Raw genomic sequence first — 24,011 nt, 5'->3', positions numbered from 1 at the left:
TACCTGTGCCTCACCTGTTCTTGTGAGAAGGAGGACATGTTCTGAATGTTCAACAAGACATGTAAAAGGGGGAAAGCAATTATTATTTTTGGAATGGCCCCTAATTTCAGGAAAGAGCCTTTTCCTGGGCTTCCCTGGAGAAGAACTGTACACACTCAGAAGTGAATATCTTTATTGTCCCCAAGGGGTCAGCTCACAAGCAGAACTTGGCTGCAGAAGCATCAGAGAACCTTCTGTCCATTTCCTTCTCAACTGCTAGCAAAAAGAATACCATCTTTTTATTGCTGCTTTCCACTGGCTGACATTCTTCCACAAGGTGTCTGGGACTAACACCTTCAGAGGAGCACATATTACTCTGCTGATTCTGAATGACAGGGGTGGAGGGACCTTTTGAGACACACACACACCCCTGCATAAAACACAACAGGTGTTTAAATCTGAAGGCTATGTTGAATATGTTGATGGTTTGAAAACTGTTTTTTTTTTTTCTCTCCCCATCCCTGGCAGCCTGAGGGCATCCTGGCTGAGAAAGCTCATAGCTCTCTGTTGTGCCCTGAAGGTCAGTAGCACCTAACACCTTTTAACCTAAGGGCCAAAAAGAGGTATCAGGAATGAAAGGCAAGCTGCATTCACCACCACTTAGGGCTGGGCGGATTTGTGGAGTGACCCAGGCAGTTAATTGGGTCGCTGGGGAGAATTGCTTGTTGCCAATTTTGAAGGAGGGGTCAGAGGTTTTAAATATTGGACACCCAACTTAGGGCGTCCTCTTGGCTGTTTGCACCGGATCACCCGCCCACCCTCCTTGTATTGGGGGGGGGGTTGTTTGCTTGACCTTGCTATGCCTGTCATGGGGTCGTCTGCTTTGAGGCAGGGGCCTTGTAAGAATTTTGTCCATTTGGCTGATTGGCTTGTGCCATTTGGTTTTTGCCTACTGCGTAGCAAATCGTCACAACTTGTAAGGTTGGCGGTTAGGCATTGGTTCAAATTGGTTGGTGGAGGGGTAAGTGCCTACCCCTCCAATGGTGGTGCGGAAAGGGAATTTCATTAAAGGAATCCAGGGGCTTGCCATTCTTTTCGTCCTTGTCCCTGGCATCGGACTTGGGCCGTGCAAGCCACCAGGAGCATGAGGGTGAGAAGTGAGGGACTGAGGCCCTCAATTTCTCCCCAAAATTTGTTTCCCTGACTGGCTTCCGCTGAAATCCGGAAGTCAGTTCTGTCCCTGGGACAAGGACAGATAGTCGTAACCAATGCCTAAGCAACCACTCACGTGTGTGTATTTAAATAAAGTTGTGGCCAAAATCGTGCCAAAAACCCAAACCAAAATTGATGTGTGAATTATTGGGGGGTGGCTTGGGGACCTCGACACGCAATTCAGGTTTCCCCTGAATTGCCATTTTTTCTGATCTATCACTAAATAGTGGGTTTTCCCTGATTAGGAAACAAAACAAAACACCAAATCGCTGGTGCAGAGGCGAGGACTGAGCTGGAACAGGACAATGGCCTGGGGTGGGGGAGAAGCTTTGCCCTGCTGCAGCCTTACCCCCACCTCTGAGTTGTTCCTGCCTATCCCTGCTAAAGGGACGTGGGTGGCGCTGTGGGTTAAACCACAGAGCCAAGGACTTGCCGATCAGAAGGTTGGCAGTTCGAATCCCTGCAACGGGGTGAGCTCCCGTTGCTCGGTCCCAGCTCCTGCCAACCTAGCAGTTCAAAAGCACGTCAAAGTGCAAGTAGATAAACAGGTACCGCTCCGGCGGGAAGGTAAACGGCGTTTCCGTGTGCTGCTCTGGTTGGCCAGAAGTGGCTTAGTCATGCTGGCCACATGACCCGGAAGCTGTACGTCGGCTCCCTCGGCTAATAAAGCGAGATGAGCGCCGCAACCCCAGAGTCGGTCACAACTGGACCTAATGGTCAGGGGTCCCTTTACCTTTACCTTTATCCCTGCTAAGCAGAATGAGAGGAAAGGCCCCACTGTTGCCAAGGGAAGAGCAGGCATGAGGACTGGGGGCGGTGAGGAATTCCATTGCGGTCAAATTTGGCTTCACTTGCAGTGCTTTCTGTGTGCACTTCTGTTACCCTCAAACTAACCACGTATTCATCTTATTGTCAGGAGGTTCTGCTTCAGATTCATTCTCCTTGGAGCTTCCTGAGGATGTTGTGCCAGATTCTGCCAGGGCCCAGGTGTCTGTTCTTGGTAAGAAATCGAGCTGCATGCTAAGTTTTCAGCAGGTGTATACATACATGAACAAATGTGGTAGACATAAGGAGATAATGAGAAGACGTGCAATGAGTCTGTAGCCCCTGTGCATGCATTCCTCATGTGCAAGGCATAATTGATTAGAGACTGGATCAGGGGCACACACTGTCAGCCCTGGCTCTGGCGTCAGAACTTCTTTCTTCAACAGCCAAGTGTTGCGTGTAGTTGTATGGTAAACCCAAGAAAAACTTGTTCACAGGCTTCATTCAGTTAGGAAATTGGCTGCTGAAGAACAAAGACTCGACATTGGTGGCAGCGCCCTGCTCTTGCTTTACAAGAAGCTGCCTTCCATGCAGCCACAGAGCAAGCCAATCAGGTGCCTGGGGCGGCGCATGTGTCCTGCGCCCAGGGGCGGGGCCAGCCGCGTCACTCCCAGGAATGTGGTGGTGAATGGTGGAGCATATTGTTGTTGTTGTTGTTATCTCTTCCTGCAGACTTGTAGGGCAAAAAGATGGCTGCCCCCAGGCACATATGGCAGCCATCTTCATTTCATACAAGGATGCTGTGAGCTGCATGTTAGCCAGCCCAGGGAGAGAAAAAGCCTATTTAGCTAGAGAGCATTTATCTGAACTGCACCTAATGTGCTTTGCAAAGCTCTCTGGGAATCCATTTTTGTGCATTTTTCAGGCCTAGTAGCCATGGCGTTATGCCATTCAGTCACCTCCTGGGAGCATTTTAAAAGGGAATCCCCTCTGCATGACCACAGAGCTGCTCTAAGCAGCTTGAAGTATTTTAAAGTTCAAAGAAAGAAGGTTTGATAGAGCTTCTCCCCAGGTATGTGATTGCAGTTAATGAGGGATTACATTGTAAACAGAAAATCTCACATTGCAATGCAATCAAACCGAGCTGGTTATGTGAGGGCCATCACTGCAGATAAACACAATCAATTGCAGACCCTATTTTCCAGGGACAACCCCAGATTTACAGAAGCCATCCCAGTTTCTGATTTGATCCCATAATTTCCCCCTTTTCCTTGGGACATCCCAGTTTTTATTGGAGAAATGTTGGAGGGTATACAATTATTTTGCCCTCTCTCTGAATGCAAGGGAGGGAATTTATCCTTAATGCTGACGGCTACTGGGCTGATGCTCCTTCTTTTGCCACAATGTGCCGAATAGGCACATAGGATGCTGACTTACACCGAATTACCATATTTTTCACTCTTATAGATGCACTTTTTCCCTCCTAAAAAGTAAGGGGAAATGTGTGTGCGTCTTATGGAGTGAATTCAGGCTGTGCAGCTATCCCAGAAGCCAGAACAGCGAGAGGGATTGCTGCACTCCCTCTCGCTGTTCTAGCTTCTGGCTTACCTGCGCTCTGTCCCTTCCCCCACCTCCCAGAAAAGCCCGCAAGAGCTGCACTCCCTTTAAAGAGCTGCGCAGAGCGTGTGTGTGGCTCTTGGGGGCTTTTCCCTGAGGAGGTAGAAGGGCAACCCTTCTCTCCTCCTCGGGGAAAAGCCTGCAAGTGCCGCACACACAATCCACACGGCTCTTGAAAGGGAGCACTGAGCAGAGCATGGGATGCATACAGGCTCTGCTCAGCGCTCCCTTTAAAGAATATTTTTTTTCTTGCATTCCCCCTCTAAAAACTAGGTGCGTCTTATGGAGCGAAAAGTAGACCAATAGTCCATCTAGCTCAGCATTGTGTACACTGCTTTCAGGGGTTCCAGGCCAGGTTCTCTCTCAATACAACCTGGGAATGGCAGGGATCGAACCTGGAACCTGGAACCCTCTGCCTGCAGAGCAAATACTCTACTACTGAGCTATGGCCCTTTGCTTTTGGTTTCATGAAACTTTGGTCTCGTTGCCTGGGCAACAGGATCAGAGTTTCACCTATCCTGCTCTTGAACATCATGAGCATTTCCACTTCCTTTTGCAAGGGGATTCTTTTCGTTTGTGCAAGCTTCAGTGAAAACGCCTATGCCCTTCTTTTTATACAGAAATACAGTAAGGGTAAGCGATGCGGGTGGCACTGTGGGTTAAACCACAGAGCCTAGGGCTTGCCGATCAGAAGGTCGGCGGTTCGAATCCCCGGGACGGGGTGAGCTCCGGTTGCTCGGTCCCTGCTCCTGCCAACCTAGCAGTTCGAAAGCACGTCAAAGTGCAAGTAGATAAATAGGTACCGCTCCAGCGGGAATGTAAATGGCATTTCCGTGTGCTGCTCTGGTTCGCCAGAAGCGGCTTAGTCATGCTGGCCACATGACCCGGAAGCTGTACGCCGGCTCCCTCGGCCAATAAAGCAAGATGAGCACCGCAACCCCAGAGTCGGCCACAACTGGACCTAATGGTCAGGGGTCCCTTTACCTTTACGTACAGTACAGGGTGTGTGAATGAATAGTGTGGCAATGGAAGCAAAGGCCCCTGAGTTGGGTGCATGCCGTTGGTGATGGGGAGGGGGCATTTGGAACAAATTCTGGGATAGGGTTCGTCTTTTGTGTCATGTGACCGAGGGGGGCAGAGCAACGTCCAACCAGTCGGAAAGAGGGTAACTTTGTATTCACATCTGGCCAGGTGATATCATGGGGACGGCACTGCAGAACTTGGACAAACTGGTGCAGATGCCCAGTGGCTGCGGGGAGCAAAACATGGTGCTGTTTGCCCCCATCATCTACGTGCTGCAGTACTTGGAAAACACAGGGCAGATGGATGAGGAGCTGAAGACGAAAGCGCTGGGCTACCTGCAGTCAGGTCTGTCATTTGCTTCTCTAGAGTCCTTTCTGTTGGGGATAATTCAGACTGAAATTCCCAGGTGTCAAAAAAAGGTTATTTGTGTCTGCCACTACTGCAGCCCATGTTTTTTTGTTAGCCCCAAAATGGAAAATGAGAGAGGTCCCAAACAAAGAAGAGTGGCAACTTGACAAAATATGCACAGCTTTCAGATTTAACATATAACATAAGAGAACAAAAATAACATACGATTAAAGAAGACTGGAAAACATTTATTGAATATATGGGAAACTTTTAGAAGACATCTGAAGGCAGCCCTGTTTAGGGAAGCTTTTAATGTATAATAGGTTATTGTATTTTAGTGTTCTCTTGGAAGCTGCCCAGAGTGTCTGGGGAAACCCAGCCAGATGGGCGGGGTATAAATAATAAATTGTTGTTGTTTTGTTGTTGTTGTTGTTTTGTTGTTGTTGTTGTTGTATACAGCTGGAAACTCTGGCAGCAGCATTAAGATAAATTCACCTGTGTAAATAAGCTTTGATAGATGCAATAATGGAATACTGAATGGTATAGTTTTTGTAAAATATGCATTGATTTATGATGTCTAAAATGAACCATGGAAAGAGTTACACTGCACAGGAAGCTCATGGTGCAAGCTCAGAGTTTTGCATCAATGGGCCTATATAACAATTGTGGGGCTGGGTGTGTGTTGTGTGTTGCGCAGATGTCCAAAGTCTTTCACCCTCTGATCCTCAGCTTTCTTTTTCTTTCCCCCCGACAAGGGTACCAGAGACAACTTCAGTACAAACACAGGGATGGTTCTTATAGTGCATTTGGAGAGAGTGATGGGCAAGGCAATACCTGGTGAGTCATAGAATTGTGGAGCTGGAAGGGACCCCATACAACTCCCATCAGCCCTAACCAGCATGTCCAGTGGTCAGATATGATGGAAGTTGTAAATTAAACTTGTATAAGAGGGCAGGAAAACTTGAGGCAGCTGAAGGCGGTCACATTTGTGAATGGGGATAAACAACCCTGAATCAGTAGCCTTTGAAAACAACCCAGCTATTATTTGCTTTCTCCATCTCTTCTCAAGGCTGACAGCTTTTGTGATCAAGGTTTTCAGCAAAGCTGAGGAATATACCTTCATAGATGATGAGGATATCCAGGCTGCTTTGCGGTGGTTGGCAAGTTACCAGCAGCCCGATGGCTCCTTTGCCAATGTGGGGAAACTCTTCCACAGAACAATGAAGGTAAGAGTTCAGAGGGGTGCAGTCTTTAATGAAAGTGCTTTCATTTGCCAGACATCAATGTACAGTAGTACCTCGGGTTATGTTATGTATTGAAGTTCTCACCCTGGGCCAGCAGGGGATACTGTAGATAGTTATGCAAATGAAGGATCGAAAGTGACGTTCAGTGATTGGATAGTTTGTATGCAAATGAAGGATCGAAAGTGACATTCAGTGATTGGATAGTTTTAGAAAGTTGTTACAGTAACAAGGTACTGGAGCTCTGTATAAGTAGGCTGACTGAGCCCTTCAGTTCAGTTCAGTTCTGGCCTCAGAATAAAGAAGAGCTGTTTGAAGAATCGCTGTGTCGTCTGATATGTTCGCCCACAATTTAACAGGTTAAGTACTTAATTTGTTCCGGAGGTCCGTTCTTAACCTGAAACTGTTCTTAACCTGAAGCACCACTTTAGCTAATGGGGCCTCCTGCTGCCGCCGCTGCGCCACCGGAGCACAATTTCTGTTCTTATCCTGAAGCAAAGTTCTTAACCTGAAGCACTATTTCTGGGTTAGCGGAGTCTGTAACCTGAAATGTATGTAACCCGAGGTACCACTGTACAATTGTTTTTCACAATCACATGCTGTTGCAAAATGCAATAAAAAGTGCAGTAGGTCATGTGTATCATATCATCTATTTTTTTTTAAAAAAAAGTCCCATGTATGTGCACCCCTGCAGGCAGTTAATGCAAGCTAATGAAGCAATACCTCTGTTAATTTGCACAGGGGGAAAGAAGAAACTGGATCCACAGAAATGGCTAGATAGGGAGCAATCTCTGGTTAGAGAGAGGTGTTTAGAAGAGAGATTCCTCTCCCGCAGCAGAATTAAGCACAATGACAATTGCTCCAAGCACATTGAAACTTGGTTAGATTTGTGCCTGCCCTCAGCCACCTTTAAACTAATGTTCCCCACAAAAAAAAAAACTTAGGCTAGAATAAATCACAGCCACTTAGCTTTGCAGATAAGTGAATAGTTTACTCACAGAGTTTCCAGATGTTACAGCAAACAAGTCTCCATCCATTGGCAGTAAAATGAAGATGGAAAAGGATCGTGTAATCTCTGAGGTAGCAAGATGCAGGCTATGAAATCTCCTTTTAGAGAGATTCAGATCACATGCAGGGAGCCAAGGCCACATTGCTTCTTGCTTGTTCTAAGAAGCAGGAAGAAAAAGGGATTGAGAAGAGGGGTTGGGAGCAAAGCCGACTGAGCGCCTTCTAAGCCACACCCACTTCCACCCTGAGCTCTGGGCTCAGGTTAATTCATTAATGCATACAAGTGTGAGTCAAGAACTGTATAGTATAACAATTTGTCCCCCACTCCAGCAAGGACCCTGTTACCCCAAGGGTCTCTGTGAGGGGCAGGACTTCACTTACCAAGGTGCCCTTCCACTGTAGCAAACATTTAACCTTGCGGTGTGGTTGTCACTCCTCCTTGCCACAGCCTCTCTCTCTCTTCAGTCCTTTGCCTAAGGACAGCATATTGTACTAGACTAGGTTGAGCAGTATAAATACTACTGTCCCTACTGACTCCTGAAAGATCTTAGCATCCATATTAATTGCTGTTTCATTTCTGCCCTTCATGCAAAAATCATCTCATGGTCTTGTTCCGTCTTTCTCTCTTTTGCCATGTGCTTCACAGGGAGGTGTAAATAATGTGATCTCTCTTACTGCTTATATCATTGGTGCGCTCTTGGAGGCCAAAAAGCCACTTGAGGTGAGTGTTGTTCAGTCTCGGGCCATGCGTGCATGACCATTTGCTCAGTCTCCCGTGTTCTCCCACCACTGGTGATTGAAGCCAAGTGCACATGACATTAGCTGCAATCCATATGTATCCTGTAGATTCTTGAGAAATACTCCTGTCTGATGCTTTCCCCCCTCACACCAGCTCCCGTCCAATTTGAAAACGCGAGTTGTGGCTTAGCTGAGACAGGCGCACAGCTGACGGCATCCTTGAATATGAGTTCCATGGCTTGTAAGGGCAGGGAAACAAATGAGGCAGTGTCAGGGGCACCGACTCCAAGGAGCTGAGCTCCTTTGAGCTTGCTCCTCCCCCCCATATTTGTTAGCAGGGGCTGGCCCCCCTCAATGTTTGTCTGAGTGGGACGCCTCGATGTGACACTGTCACACATGATGCCTGGACTTTGCATGCTTGTGCGAGCCAGGAATGTGTTGGCTCTTCCTCCTCCTCCTCCTCCTCCTCCTCCTCCTCCTCCTCCTCCTCCTCCTCCTCCTCCTCCTGCCATGGAGGGGAATCAGCCCCCAGCCCATGGCCGCGGTGTGAGGAGGAGGAGACGCCAGCCATGGAAGCTGAGCTGCCGCACGACCCCCAGATGTCTATAATAATAATAATAATAATAATAATAATAATAATAATAATATCTTATTTATACTCTGCCCTTCCCTGCCAGAGCTGGGCTCAGGGCGGCTAACACCAGTAAAATTACAGTAAAAACATAATAGGGAAAAAACCAATTTAAAATATAGGTTGAAATGCAGCCCCATTTTAAAAGTAGCCCATAGATCAAAACCAGAAGGGGAGGGAAACATAAGGGTCAGACTGAGTCCATGTATCATGGACCATGTCCAACGTCCGGGTGCCACAGACGACATCGTGACGTTGTGTGTGATGCCTCAACATGACATTATGATGTTGTGCATGATGCCAGCCCCCAGCCCCCCAATTTCTTTTGGAGTTGACAAGCCTGGGTAGTGTGCATTAGGAAAAGACATCCCCAGCCCCTCTCTGGTGTGTGTACAGGAAGCGCAAATGCAACTTGAAATACAGTGGGTCCGGGAGGGGGTGGGAGAGTGACCTTGCTGTGTTTTAATCCTGACCAGCAGGGTGTGAGTTTGCTTGCAGTGGCCAAGAGCTGAATGTTTCGCTTCCTTGGATGCCATAGAGCAGACATGTTCAACTGGCCAACCGCGATCGACAGGTAGATCCCCAGGGTGTTCCTGGTTGATCGGGGGTGTTCCTGGTCGGCCGCGGGATTAAGTAAATTGTCAAAGGAATGCCTTCGCCCCTTGCCCCCGGCGCGAAGTCTCTCTGCTGCTGCCGCAGCAGCAGCAGCACAGAAAGCTGCATTCGGCAGAAAGCGCAAGTAAGCATGACACTTCTGAGTAGCAGCACTGGTCAGGCTGATGATCGATCTTCTGCATCCTCCCCTAAAATTTAAAGCTAAAGAACCTGCCCCCCAAAAAAGAAGCTTCTCTGAACAACTCTCCCCCAAGAAAGCTCAACAACTCGGAGCAACCCACCCCACGCATGCTCCTCCTCCCTCCAATTACAATGGCTAGATCACTTCCAGTTTTTTTATACTGGGAGTAGATCGCAGTCTCTTGGCAGTTGGACGTGCCTGCCATAGAGTAAACCGTCTATTAGTCAGCTGAGACAAAAACAAAGCAAAACAAAACAAAACACTGCTTTCAAGATCATTGGACACAGTCATTTCCCTGAAGTCTCCTTTGACTGGATACACGTAATACAATGGGAATATTGAGTTTCCAGTCTTGACATTTGGACGTGCTCTTTCTCATAAAAAGCTAAGGCAATGATCAGACATCGCCCCAGGGAAGTGCCACCCCACGCTTGTCCACACTTATCTTTCCAGGGCACAGGTCCGCTCTTTAAAGCTGAAGCGTAACAAACAGCCATTTGGGGTTTCTGCAGATTGCCATTTGCTCCGATTCAGCAGTAAAGAGTGGATTTTCACAAGGAAAGCTCTGAAGCCGGGGGAGGGGGGGAGAGTGTTCAGACAAAGAGTTGTAAAGCATGGACCATAACTGGAAAGCACAAAGGAAAGGAAAACGTTGATAAGCCTTCCCTTTAAATGAAGAGCTCACTTTGCTGTCTGCAATCACAACTGAGGGCTTGTCCACACTTCTTCTTGTTCTGTGCTTAGAAAGCATGGTTCCAAGTGGCGCTTTGTTTGTCCTCCTGCTTCCCCTGGGGAAACATGCTGCTTACTGCTGGACAAGCATCAGTTGGTAATTCTGCCCATTGACGTTTGTTCCAGGAGAAGCATGGATGAGACCAGGAAGTGGAGTTCTAACTAGTGACTGCCCTTGGGGTTTGGTGCAGTGCAGCGGATTCTGCTTTGTCCTAAGGAAATAGCTGGTGTGAACATGCCTGGTGTTTTACCTTTCCAGTGGCCCACAATCATATTCAATCACTGCTACAAGGACAGGTCTTCTTAACACTTTGCCCTGCTACTTGTTTCTTTCTCTTCCAGGATCCAGTGGTGAAGAATGGCTTGGACTATCTCAAAACGACTGTCTCAGACACGACAGATATTTATGTGCAGGGATTGTTGGCATATGTCTTCACATTAGCTGGAGATGTAGCCATGAGACAAATGTTGCTTACCAAGCTAGACCAGCAAGCCATCGAGTCAGGTACTGAGGAGAATATGATGTCAACAATCATGGTCTAATAGTTTGTCTTCAGATTGAAATCCAATACACAATTCGTACAATGCACTATTTCTGATTGTGTGCGTGTAGGGGTGAGTCCAGTCCTATTTTTCTAGAAAAAGAGGTGCCGGAACTCAATATGAACACCTCCCTTGTTCTCTTATAATGGCAATAGCGCCCACCTGAGAGGTGCCGGAACTGAGTTATTGAGAGTTCCGGCTGAAAAGAAGCCCTTAGTGAATCACATATTGTGCATCACTGTCTTGATATTAAGTACATATTAAGTAAAGTGTGTTCTGTCCACCAGCTAGATACAGTGGACACTTGGGTTGCCAACGTGAACTGTGCGGGAGGCACGTTCACAACCCTCAGTGTTCGCAACCGCAGCAGCGCGTCTGCGCAAGCGTGGGTTGCAATTTGGTGCTTCTGCGCATGCGCAAAGCGCGATTTAGCACTTCTGTGCATGCACAACCACCGAAACCTGGAAGTAACCCGTTCTGGTACTTCCGAGTTTTGGCGCGTCCGTAACCCGAAAGAATGCAACCTGAAGCGTCTGTAACCTGAGGTATGTACTTTGTTTACAGTGCATTAAATAAGCCCATTAATTCTGAGCACAATTCAAAGCACTGACCTTTAAAGTCCTAAATGGCCTTGGCCCAGTATACCTTAAGGAGTGTCTCCACCCCCATCTTTCAGCCCGGACAGTGAGGGGGGGGTCTGCCTCTGAAGGCAGTTCGGAAACTTCAGCTGATGCAGAATTCAGCAGCCAGGTTGCTCCCCGTAGCTAGGGGTGGAGGAAGGGGGGTGCGGGGGTCAGGTCGCCCTGGGTGTCACCACTGAGGGGGGTGACAAAATGCCAAGTGGCACTCACTGTGGGGCCTGCAGCGCACCAGAGCCATGTGTCTCTCCTGGGAGAGACGCAGTGGCTTGGGCACGCACAGGCTCCATGCTGCCCCAAACGGTCCGCCCACTGCCTCCCCCTCAGCTGTAGGGCAGCTGATTGGGAGGAGGCAGGCAGACTCTGGAGGCCCTGCAGTGCACCCCGCCCTCACCCCACCCCTATGGGTGGCTCGCCTCACCCCTGGGCTCGCTGCACCAGGCACCTGAGCGGCTTCCTCTGCTGCTGCCCTTGGCAAGATGGTTTGAGCATATAACCCAATCCTGGCTCAAGACCACATTACCTCAAGGACTACCTCTCCCCATGTGAACTGACCCGGAGCCTGTGATCATCATCTTTAACCCTTCTTTGTGTGCCTCCTTCAGGTGATGTCTTCGTTGGCTCTCCACTTGTGGGGTGCTCTCCCCTGAAAGGCTTACCTGACGCCTTTACTACATATCTTTAGGTGCCAAGCAAAAGCTTTCCTCTACAACCAGGTCTTTGGCCTTAAGCTATCTGTGGCCTTTTAGAAGTGGGTGGGATATTTTAAATATATTTCTTTTTCCTCTTGATTTTAATGTATCTATGTGAGTTAGTTGGTTTGCTATGGATGTTTGTATGTGATGTCAATAAAAGGTTTGATGATGATGATGTGTTGGTTGGTCTGGCTGGCTGGTTTTGAGCTGCTTTGGATTGCCCTGTGCAAAATAAAGCGACTAATATATTCAATAAGATTCAGTAAAATAAATTTCAATAAAATGAAACATTAACAGTTTACCCTGGCTCAATCCTAGCATGAGGAGTGGGTTTAAATTCTATTCCTGAGCGCATCTTCCCACTGTTGGTGCATGTTCACAGGAGTAACTACAGGCCATGAGCTCGCCCTTAACCCAAAACCCATTTCACCAACCTCAGATTGGCTCTTCCAAGCTTACAAGTTTCATTTCTTTGGTAGGAGGGCAGATATATTGGAGCCCAAGGACTGCCCCAGCATCCACCGAGAATCCTTGGTCCCAACCTGAGTCTGTGAGTGTGGAGCTGACAGCATATGTGCTTCTGGCTAGGCTTTCACCCCAAAACGTGAGCAAAGAGGATATCAAGAAGGCCACAGACATTGTGGCCTGGCTGGCGAAGCAGCAGAATGCCTACGGAGGCTTTGCCTCAACTCAGGTAATGTTTCCTCTCTCACAGCTGGAGCCTGCGTATTCTGAAAGATCACTTTCCCCCCCACATCTGGCTGTCTCTTAACAACAAGCCGCACCTGCTGAAATTCCCTCTTCCAAAAGACTCAGGATTTACTTATGACAGTTTAAGTCCATCTATCCTCCAAGGAGGTGGCAGTTCATCCCATTTCCAACAGCCCTGCTAGGTAGATAGGTTAGACTGAAAGATAATTATTGTTATTTATAAAATGTGTACACCGTCCATTGTCTGAAGATCCCAGGGCAGTTCACAATGGAGCAGCAGATTAAAGCAGTGGCATTAGGACTATGTGCAGAACTCTTTCTTCCTGAGCCCTTTCCCCAGCGAGTTCTCCAGCAAGGTGTTTCCAGATACACTGCAGAAATGATCCCTCTGCAGGATACATTTTAAGAAAACGCCAGTGTTCCTGAGAGGCTGGCCCTAGTGATAAAGCTGGGTGGGTAGACCATGTGTCATGCTCTCACAAGGCAATGCACTGGACTCCCACAGAGATCCTCCCTGCCCGCGGACTGTCTCACCAGAGTGGTGCATGCTCTGGTTATCTCCCACTTGAACTACTGCAATGCACTCTACATGGGGCTACCTTTGAAGGTGACCCAGAAACTGCAATTAATCCAGAATGCGGCAGCTGACTGGGAGTGGCTGTCAAGACCACATAACACCAGTCCTGAAAGACCTACATTAGCTCCCACTACGTTTCTGAGCACAATTCAAAGTGTTGGTGCTGACCTTTAAAGCCCTAAACAGCCTTGGCCCAGTATAACTGAAGGAGCGTCTCCACCCTCATAGTTCAACCCGGACACTGAGGTCTAGCGCTGAGGGCCTTCTGGCGGTTCCCTCACTGTGAGAAGTGAAGTTACAGGGAACCAGGCAGAGGGCCTTCTCGGTAGTGGCACCTACCCTGTGGAACGCCCTCCAGTCAGATGTCAAGGAAATAAACAACTACCTGACTTTTAGAAGACATCTGAAGGCAGCCCTGTTTAGGGAAGTTTTTAATGATTGATGTTTTTAATAACTGGTGTTTTAATGTATTTTTAATATTTTGTTGGAAACCCAGCCAGCTGGGCAGGGTATAAATAAATTATTATTACTACTACACTGCAACTGTTCTCCTTTCCCAGGACACAGTGGTTGCACTCCAAGCCCTCGCCAAATATGGAGCAGTCACATATACTAGATCTGAAGACCTATTGATAACGGTGAAATCTGACAAGACCTTCCAGCAATCATTCCATGTGGACGACACCAATCGGTTGGTTCTGCAGCAGGCTACCCTCCCAGACATACCTGGGGAGTACACCATGCAAGCCTCTGGCAAAGGCTGTGGGTATGTCCAGGTGAGTGATGGTTCTTCAAGGAAGGCAAGGCAGCAATTGATCTTCCAGAAATAGACTGGAAAGAGAAGTTGCTGAACTGCAACTTATTACCAAACTTAAAACCATGGAGAGACCTGGTCTGAATAGAGATATTGGATTCTTATCTCATTATACATGTTAGAGCTATTTTTAGCCATCTTACCCCTTGCTTTTTCCTGTAAGACCAATTGCAGTCATTAACAGTCGTTTATCACACCTATCAGCCAATTACCCATTCCCACCACCCTTCTGAGTAATACCCCTCCCCACCCTCTCACTATATATAAGGGTCTGGTGACTTCTGTTCAGTGTATCTGAAGAAGTGCGCATGCACACTAAAGCTCATACCAATAACAAACTTAGTTGGTCTCTAAGGTGCCACTGGAAGGAATTTTCTTATTTGTATGTGTGCCTAATGCAGTATACTCAAAACTACAAACATAGTAAAAACAGAGGTAGGTAAAGGTAGGTAAAAACAGAATAACTTTTCAAACATGGGTGCACATTGATTAGAAAGCTTTGCAAAGATGCTGGTTTGTTATTTAAGGGAACTGAGAGGGAGCCTTGCCTGAGATCATAAAGGATTTCACGGTATCCGAAAAGCTTTTATCCTAATGGACTGAGGGGTGGAAATGAGTGACTGGTAGATGCAAGGACCCTAAAACGTTCCTAAAAGGCGTGAGCTTTTGAGAGCTCCAGCCAGACTGCATGTTATTGTTATGCAACTCTACAACTGTTGTGTTTTTGGTGCCTGTCCCATATCAGGCAGTCTTGCGATACAATATCCCTCCCTCGAAGAATGAAGACACCTTCACCCTGGATGTGAAAGCAGTAGGGAAAGGATGTGGACAAGAGGCAGCCCCTCGCTTCCTGACCCTTCACATCAGTGCAAGGTGAGAGGCAGCGAGCTTGCCAAAATTCATGTATGCCTATCCCTGAATGTAGACTTGTTCAGCTGGTAGTGATCGGTTCCACTTCAAATTGAGCACTGTTTACCTAGAAATCTTGGTTGAGTTGTAATCAAACCAGGCCTTGGGCTGATTAACATTCTGTGGCCTTTTAAATGTGTTGTGGGAGGGGGGGTTAGTGGTTTGTTTTGCTATTTTCATTATCTTTCATTCTTATCTTCTTGCAATTTTATGTTGTGAACCGTCCTGAGATCTATGGGTGAAGAGCGGTGTAATTTTTAAAATAATAATAATACCACCGAATTGTAAGAAATGTCAATTGGTTTTTCTGAGACTCTTGAGTAAGGGCACTTCTAGAAGGACCTGCTTATTGAACATTCAGCCTGATTTGTTTGCAGATAGATGAGGCTATTTAATGAGCACCCATTCTAATTTGCTTGTGGGAAGGTTAGATGACACTGCGTCAAGGGAAGCGTTTGTTGGAATATTCTAAAAAGACTTGAAGAATTGGTCTTGAACAGGTTGCCCGGCAACAGAAAAATCTACCCAGCAACAGGTGTCTTTATTAAGGGCATGTGATCAATAAGGGTCAGTGTAAAAGTGTCAGTGTGTAAATGAGCGTGAGTCAGCATTAGGTCTCTGGCCGGATGGCTGGAAGAGGAAAGGATTGTTATTCATATTCAACCAGTGTTGATTTTTGTAAATAATAAAGCTACTCAATTAAAAAAGGAAACTCTACTGCAAGTCTATTCAAAGAAGAAAACCCAAGAGTGGATGGTGCACACACATCAACAGCATTCTCCCTCATGTTCCAGGGACTGAATCCCACCTGAAAATAGTGATAGCCTGGAAGTGCCCTAGGAGTCAACAGTGCCATGGGGAAGTTGGTGGCTGGGACTTGAAATGGCTTATGTGCAACTCTTCCTCTTCTCTTGGCAGTTACGTGGGCAGCCGTGGTACCTCCAACATGGCCATGATAGAGGTGAAGATGTTGTCTGGATTCCATCCTGTCCAGGGAACTAACCACGATGTAAGTCAATTTTGCCTGCCTTAAGTACCTCTGGTCTGGGGATGGAGGAGAAATTTGATTCAGTACACATTCAAAATCAAATCCTGTTAAATATCTACTTTCCCCAAAAAATATGTCGACCAGAAGGCAGCTATTCTTCAGTTCAGTTCAATTTATTGTGTTTAGCAAGCAGCCATTACAGATAATAAAATAATAATAACAAGAATGTTGCTAATAATAGTGGTTTACATTTCTACTCCCTGACCTTTACAGGATAAATTATTTCCCATTTCCCCTTTAAATTTTATTACATGAATTTGTAAAGCCTTGGCAAGAAAATTGATGTTCTAAAATATATATTCTTCTCTAAATCAGACAACAAAAAACAGGTCTTTGCAAGAGACATCCTGCAATCTTAACAATGGGTGGATGTAATTGTTTTTAGGGTCATTATAAAAAGGTCATTCAAGGAGTACATGAGTTATGTCTTCTATTGACACCATTGCAGCTGCAAACTTCTTAGGAACTCCTTTATCAGCTGTTCTTCAAAATTTGCACATCTGAATTTTGCGATGCAATTCTCCCTCCAACCAAAGTTTACAAACTGCACATTGCACAGGAAAGTGTGCCTAAAAATGAAGATGTTACTGAAAATAACATACAAGAATGCATTGTATCAGGGAAAGCGGCTTGCAAAAATGTGTACATGAGTCAAAACTGCGTGTAAAATGTGTTTATTAGGAGAAATTCATACCAAAATGCTGGTGAATTTTCGTGAGGATTTTTAAATTTTTTTTTAAATCTGCAAATTGCTGCAAAATGTGAGAACTGAATTTAAGATTGGGAAAATGAGAAACAGAGAGAACCAAAACTGAGAGATCCTTCCATCCCTCTGTCCCTTTCCTCCCCTACCTGACAGAAATCAGTTTAGAAAGACAAAGTCCCTCTCGATGAACATAGGTAAAGGTAAAGGGACCCCTGACCATTAGGTCCAGTCGTGGCCGACTCTGGGGTTGTGGTGCTCATCTTGCTTTATTGGCCAAGGGAGCTGGCGTACAGCTTCCGGGTCATGTGGCCAGCATGACTTAGCCGCTTCTGGAGAACCAGAGCAGCACATGGAAACACCGTTTACCTTCCCGCCGGAGTGGTACCTATTTATCTACTTGCCCTGGCATGCTTTCAAACTGCTAGGTTGGCAGGAGCAGGGACCGAGCAATGGGAGCTCACCCCGTTGCGGGGATTTGAACCGCCGACCTTCATAGCAGGTTCCAAATAATGTATTGAACAGGAGGAGGAGGGGACAATTTATTGCAGATAGGACTGAAGCCAACAATAGGCTGGGCCTGGTACAGGGTAAAAAATGGGTGGGGCTTTCCATTTTCTCTCTTTTTCTGACTCCTCTCACGTTCTTTCCGCTACCCGCCATCCTCTCTCTCTCTCTCACGCACACACACACACACACACACACACACACTAACATGTTCCTCTATTTAGTGGGCTGCTGAGAGAGAGAGAGAGAGAGATCCCTCTTACCCATGGTCTGAACAGATTGCTTGCAGAAGGATATCAAAATGTATGATTTTGCAAGGGACATAATTCCTGATTCCCTTCTTTCAAAGATTTGCCACTTATTCCTCAAACAATGCAAGCCGCGAAAGACCTACGAAACCTCCCTTTGGTGACAAAACTGGTGCCATGTTGGGAAGGAAGCCTTAATTCTTCCATTCTGTATCCTCAGCTTAAGCAACAGCCCCTTGTGAAAAGAGTCGAGATTGCGGAGGAGCATCTCACAATCTACCTGGACCAGGTCAGTACGGGGAAAAGAAACACAGCTTTGTAACAGGCAAGCACACACATCATTCCACAACTGGGCCAATGGCACTGCTGCATTGTAGTGGCCCCCTTCACAAGTCGCCTCGCCAGGCGAAAAAGAAGACCAACGGTAACAGAAAGGGGCATTTCAACAGGTCCAGCTTGCCAAGTAAACAGCATTTTCTCGAATTTCCTCTTCTGCTTGCAGCATTCTTATGAGAACAATCCAGGCCTGTTAATAGGGAGAGTTGTTTAAATTGTCAGTTTAATTATTGATCTAATTAATAATTCATTAAAGTGTCACAACGGAAGGAGGAAGAAGAGCAGCGAAATGCAGATCAAGGTAACTTTTCCATCTGTTTTTTGCTCCCAGTCTCTGGTGTGAGCCAGCTGACCCACAGCACTGCTCGGAACAAAAAAAAAAGTGTGGCTTTTGGCCCCATGCTCTGTCGTGGACAGTCTATTATACATAAAATCTGTTTTTATTCTATTAATGTTTAATTGTTTTTTAAGATGTTTTTAGTGAATCTTGTTTTTATTTGTAAGCCACCTTGTGTCTCCGTCGAGGAAAAAGGCAGGTTATAAATAAATAAATATACAACAACAACAACAATTCAAACAGATGTCCTCTGAAACTAGAGCCATGGATTTTCTTTTCTCATGCAGAAAGTATCCTATCTACGTAGCCAGCATATTTGTTTCTGCGGTTTCACCTCCGATGGAGGTGATTGCAGGATGGCCTAACCATTTAGTGTTGACCTCAAGCCCACCTTGTCCTCAACTTCTCTTTACATCCAAAGTCTTTCTCTCAGCTAGGAAAGGAGAGGCAAACGTATACCTTGGCCATGAGCCAAGACATTCCAGTGAAGGACCTGAAGCCAGCAGCTGTCAAAGTCTATGACTATTATCAGCCAGGTAGGTTATTCCTCATGTTGAAAAATAGTAGCATTTTTAATTCATTGTGTTTCTCACAAGTCTGTGCAGCTTGTGACCTGTCCAGCCAAATAAAGCCCACCATCTATGTACTATGGCCTTCAGGCGTTCTGTAATCACCCTGTATTTACAGTCTCAGTCAATCAGCAAAAAAATGTGGGCCATCATAGGTGCCTTCAGCTTAGGGAGACCACACGTTATGAAGTCTAAGTTCCAGTTTGGAATCATATGGTTGATGGGAAGCCAACAAAGTTCTAGGCCTAATAGATGGAATAGCAACCGGCAAATTCTTTGGTCTGGGTGGTCTCCATCCAAGAGTTCTCAAAGAACTCAAATGTGAAACTGCTGATCTTCAAACAAAAATATGCGTCAGGAAGTGGCTTAAGTAGCAGGAAGCAGAGTGTAGGAAAAAATAGACAGTTCTCCTGCGGGAAGTATGTGGGAAATGCAGTCCTCCAAGGTTCGGTATTGGGACCTGTGGTTCTTAACTTGTTCACGAACGATCTAGAGTTAGAAGTGAGGTGGCCAAGTTTGCTGGTGGTACTAAGTTGTTGAGGGTCATTAAAACCAAAACAGATTGTGAAGAGCTCCGAAAGGACCTAAGTGAATGGGCTGTAAAATGGCAAATGCTAAGGATGCTGTCCCATCAAGAATTATCATGGGTCTCTCCAACTAGTTGCTTTATGTTGCCTTTCTGCATTGCAGAGGGTTGGACTAGATGACCCCCAGGATCTCTTCCAACTCTACAATTCTGTGGTTCTATGGAAGAATGAAGAGAGGCATCAGGAAGTGAGGATATCATGATTGTGGCCAGTGCTGTGTTTAATGATCCGCCTTAATTTCTTTCAGATGAACAGTCCACAGTGGAATATGAAGACCCCTGCTACTGAGGTGAGTCATGCATAGGCCTGAAGTCAGACATCTATGCTTTAGGCCTCTGTGCATATAGTGGTTTTGCCTTTCCGCCATTTCCCCCCGGAAAACCCACTCTTTAGTGCTAATTTGGAACAAACAGCAATCCACAGAAAATTCCATTTCTGTTTGTTCTGACTCGGCTCTAAAGACCAGGTTTCCCTGAGGGTAATCGGTGGGGCAAATGGAGTTATGGACAACCCCTATGTCTATAATGCTCTGTGATGCTAACAATGAACTTCTTTATTTATCCTAGGCTAATTTGCATTTCATATAGTGGATGCAGATTTCACAGATATATAAGGCCTTTTCCTTCAGACTAGTAGGCAGAAGGGAAAACCTATCTGGATTTATTATGTTCCCCTCCCTATTCCAGGAGAAGAAATGTGACTTCTATGTGCCCTAAAAGGATCCATTCCTGCATCTCCCACTCTGGATCCCATATTGAAGAGAACTTACATTTCTTTTTCTTCTTCTTGGTTTAGATGGAGAAATTCCTATGGTGCAACAGGCACAGGATGGGAAAGAAAAGGAATTCAGACGAGCCAAACTTAAGGAGCTGGGAACCGTTTGGGGGGAAAGTGGCTCTGTCTTTTACAACATGAACCCTGCAATGGAACTCTAGTTCAGAAAATAAACAGAAACTTGAATTGCTTCTGTGGTGCTTTCTTCTATCAGATACCTTTGGTTGACTATTCCCTCCACAAGTTTATATAAAACCTTATAGATTACAATTGCCTCATCACTTAAGTTCTAGTAGCCTTGCCAGCTATTGAACCCTGACTGTTCAATGGCTGATGCCAATCTCAATGTACTATAGTCTGGCCAGTCACTGACCCACAGATCACTCTCCCTCCATGTTTACCTGTCCTTCTTAGCACGTATAAAGTTCACTTTGAATCTATTCCGTATCATTCAAGGCACACGTACATGCAGTGTCATAATCAATCAGTCCATCTGGCAGCCTCCTTCCTGACAGGAGGCAGAGTACAAACAAGCCAGCTGAGGGGGCCTGAAACTATTATTCAGCACATCCAGACCTTGCAGTATGCAAACCACGTAGCCTGAGCTCATTCTTTATTGGTTTCTCCACCCAGAGGGGATGGGGAAATATTGGGGGGTTTGCATCCAAACTACACAGACCGTATCTTGAGCACACATTTTGCAAGAGTTCTAAATAAAAGGAGATAGCAGAGCTTGTGCAGGTGGTGTTGTCTGCTTAGCCAAGTAAGTTCTATCAGTTCTGGGTAGCACACCTGCAAGCCAGGGTATCTTCTAGTTTTTTTTTTAAAAAAGAAAAAAAGAAAAAAGCTCCCAAAAGGAAATATGGATAGCTTTTTTGGAGTCTGAAGGACATTTGGCCATCTGTCATAGATGCTTTAGCTGAAATTCCTGCATTGCAGGGGGTTAGACTAGATGGCCCTTGAGATCCCTTCCACCTCTACAATTCTACAATTCTATGAACATATTGCCCTACCCTTTTGGTTCCCAGGCCTCCAAGGATTTCCCACAGTTATCCAATTTCCTATCTAGCCATTGAACACATCATATATCTCAATAGGATGATTCTTGGTTTCTGAATATCTTTTCCCTCTTCAGGTGATGAAATCACAGAAACACTGTAGGCCTGGGGAAACGGGTATATATGTGTTGCCATTTGGTTGGCCCTCCTTAGATTCTGGTTCGATGTTGTTGTTTAGTCGTGTCCGACTCGTCGTGACCCCATGGACCAGAGCAAGCCAGGCACTCCTGTCTTCCACTGCCTCCCGCAGTTTGGTCAAACTCATGCTGGTAGCTTCGAGGACACTGTCCAACCATCTCGTCCTCTGTCGTCCCCTTCTCCTTGTGCCCTCCATCAGGGTCTTTTCCAGGGAGTCTTCTCTTCTCATGAGGTGGCCAAAGTATTGGAGCCTCAGCTTCAGGATCTGTCCTTCCAGTGAGCACTCAGGGCTGATTTCCTTCAGAATGGATCGGTTTGATCTTCTTGCAGTCCATGGGAATCTCAAGAGTTTCCTCCAGCACCATAATTCAAAAGCATCAATTCTTCGGAGATCAGCCTTCTTTATGGTCCAGCTCTCACTTCTATACATCACTACTGGGAAAAGACAAGATAATCTGTAGTCTTGTCTCCATGGACAAAGACAACAGATTCTGGTTCACACCATTTCTAATCCCTTCTCAGTTTGCCTTGAAGGCTGGCAAGCAGTGAGTGGTCTCTCTTTCATCTGAACAGTCGCAGCCATCTCCCTGCATGGAGCTGAAGGGAGGAGCCTCAGGGACATATGGTGTTTACTCTGAGGAGGAGGAGGAGGAGAGTCAATATTGACTCAGATGAAATTAAGTTCATGTGCCTCGTGGGTGAACAGAGGAATCACTGGGCGACTATTTAGGTCTCTACACCAGCGCTGGCTGTTCTGAGCACCAACGGAGATCTCTGCTGCCCATCACAGCTCTAACTATGGGGGCAGCTATGTTCCTCTGGGCCCTGGCTCTGCTCTCACTCACAGCTCCAGTCATTTCAGACCCGTAAGATGTTTATTTTTCATTTCTATTTCCTGGGCAGATTTTTAAGTGGGATGTGCATATTCCTCTAAATACCACTTGCTGGGGATCACAATTGGAGAGAATGCTGTGGTGCTCAGGTGCTTCTTCCAAGCATCTAGTTGGCTCCTGTGAGAACAGGATGCTGGTCTGGAGGGGCTTTTGATTTGCCACAGTAGGGCTCTTAATAATAATAATAATAATAATAATAATAATAATAATAATAATTTTATTATTTATACCCCGCCCATGTGGCTGGGTTTCCCCAGCCGCTCCAGGCAACTTCCGGAAGATATAAAAACAGAATTATTGTGGTCTTGGGTGGTTATTATGAAATTGCTACTCTTTGTTTTCACTTTTCTTCTGGGGAATGTCATCATCAAATTGTTTCCCTGGGCTTTTTCCATTACTTTTCGGAGCAAGGCTGGAGCTAGACCTCGGAGTTGCCGCTTACGGGTGCCTCACCCTCACAAACAAGGCAGAGCCCTTGCCCGCTACCACATGCAAAGGCAGCAAAGCCCCCACTCCCAGGCCACCCCACCTCCCAACACCCATGACAGGAAAATTGACATGGCTGCTGCTGTGCACCATCCATTCCTCCTGCTGGGATGACAGATCCATACATAAATGTACAGATTTTATAGATCTACAGCCTCAGTATAAATTGATCTATATATGTTCTAGGTCTGCAGTCCAAGTACAGTGGTACCTTGGGTTAAGAACTTAATTCGTTCTGGAGCTCCGTTCTTAACCTGAAACTGTTCTTAACCTGAAGCACCACTTTAGCTAATGTCCTTGGATGATCTGTTGCAAACGCTTATTGTGCTTTGTGCTCTGTACCATGCATTTGTGTGCTAGTGTGATAAGGATTTTAGCTGTTCTCTGCCCCGTTGGGGCGATGGGCGCTTGCAAAGCGAAAGGCATTCTCAGCATTTTCTCAAAGCGATGTTGTTGTTGTTGTTGTTCAGTAGTTTAGTCGTGTCCGACTCTTTGTGACCCCCTGGACCAGAGCACACCAGGCACTCCTGTCTTCCACTGCCTCCCACAGTTTGGTCAAACTCATGTTAGTAGCTTTAAGAACACTGTCCAACCATCTCGTCCTCTGCCGTCCCCTTCTCCTTGTGCCCTCCATCTTTCCCAACATCAGGGTCTTTTCCAGGGAGTCTTCTCTTCTCATGAGGTGGCCAAAGTATTGGAGCCTCAGCTTCACGATCTGTCCTTCCAGTGAGCCTCAAAGCGATAGGCTACTATACGTTCCCTCTTGGTGGTGGTTCTCACTTTGTGGAATGCCCTCTCTAGTCTTGCTCATTCTTAACCTTCAGGAAGAATCTAAAAACATTCCCTAGGCATACGGTGGCTGAAAGATTTGCCCACTGTGATATTATTAGCTGTTAGAGTCAGTGGTTGTATATGTGTAGTTTTTTTTCTTTAAGTTCTTAACTTTTAAAGAAAATGGTAAGTGCTTTTAGAAGATTTTTTAAAAACTGATTTTTAAAACTATATTATTTTATGGATGTGTTTGCTGTTCTGGGCTCCTTTGGGAGGAAGGATGGGATCTAAATACTATAAGTTCCCTTTTAACAGTCACACTCGGGGGTCCACATTATCACATATTGGGGCCCTTGGGGTCCCCCAACAGTAGCTTCTCATTTCCCAAACAGATGAGGGTATTCCAGGTAACAAGCTTCTTCTTTGTATGGCAAAGAGAGGGGTAAGCCAATTAAAATCTGACAGGTATATGAATGTGATTTGCAGGCGGCCAGCTGACCATCCCTGCACCAGATAGCAACAGTTGAGTGTCCTTTTAGCTGCTTCTCTAAAGGCCAAGAGCAACTTCTTCAATGGTCC

The 24,011-nt window shown here is 46.1% G+C and overlaps 2 protein-coding genes across 4 annotated transcripts in view; both read left to right on the top strand.

Moving 5' to 3' along the window:
- Window positions 1-20,277, top strand: part of A2ML1 (alpha-2-macroglobulin like 1) — a 50,331-nt gene extending 30,054 nt beyond the window's left edge. For 2 of the 3 annotated variants that reach the window (XM_083592823.1, XM_083592825.1), the window contains 15 exons: window positions 508-559; window positions 2,108-2,191; window positions 4,765-4,941; window positions 5,700-5,781; window positions 6,014-6,170; window positions 7,840-7,914; window positions 10,433-10,595; window positions 12,446-12,660; window positions 13,815-14,030; window positions 14,814-14,941; window positions 15,896-15,986; window positions 17,704-17,772; window positions 18,590-18,692; window positions 19,560-19,601; window positions 20,108-20,277. In XM_083592823.1, coding sequence (XP_083448949.1) covers window positions 508-559; window positions 2,108-2,191; window positions 4,765-4,941; window positions 5,700-5,781; window positions 6,014-6,170; window positions 7,840-7,914; window positions 10,433-10,595; window positions 12,446-12,660; window positions 13,815-14,030; window positions 14,814-14,941; window positions 15,896-15,986; window positions 17,704-17,772; window positions 18,590-18,692; window positions 19,560-19,600 — 1,653 coding nt within the window. In that variant the 3' untranslated portion in view covers window position 19,601; window positions 20,108-20,277. The remainder of the gene's footprint in view (window positions 1-507; window positions 560-2,107; window positions 2,192-4,764; window positions 4,942-5,699; window positions 5,782-6,013; window positions 6,171-7,839; window positions 7,915-10,432; window positions 10,596-12,445; window positions 12,661-13,814; window positions 14,031-14,813; window positions 14,942-15,895; window positions 15,987-17,703; window positions 17,773-18,589; window positions 18,693-19,559; window positions 19,602-20,107) is intronic. The other variant, XM_083592824.1, reaches the window with a different exon arrangement.
- A 1,669-nt stretch (window positions 20,278-21,946) lies between these two features.
- The window catches only part of LOC310752469 (alpha-2-macroglobulin-like protein 1), a 52,480-nt gene continuing 50,415 nt past the window's right edge, over window positions 21,947-24,011 (top strand). Inside the window, exon 1 of the mRNA XM_083592822.1 lies at window positions 21,947-22,148. Coding sequence (XP_083448948.1) covers window positions 22,081-22,148 — 68 coding nt within the window. The 5' untranslated portion in view covers window positions 21,947-22,080. The remainder of the gene's footprint in view (window positions 22,149-24,011) is intronic.

Source organism: Podarcis filfolensis (assembly GCF_964270895.1).
Source record: "Podarcis filfolensis genome assembly, chromosome: 17".
NCBI classification, from domain to species: Eukaryota; Metazoa; Chordata; class Lepidosauria; order Squamata; family Lacertidae; genus Podarcis; species Podarcis filfolensis.
The sequence above is the reverse complement of the archived record's forward strand: the minus strand, read 5'-3'. Positions and strand labels throughout refer to the sequence as shown.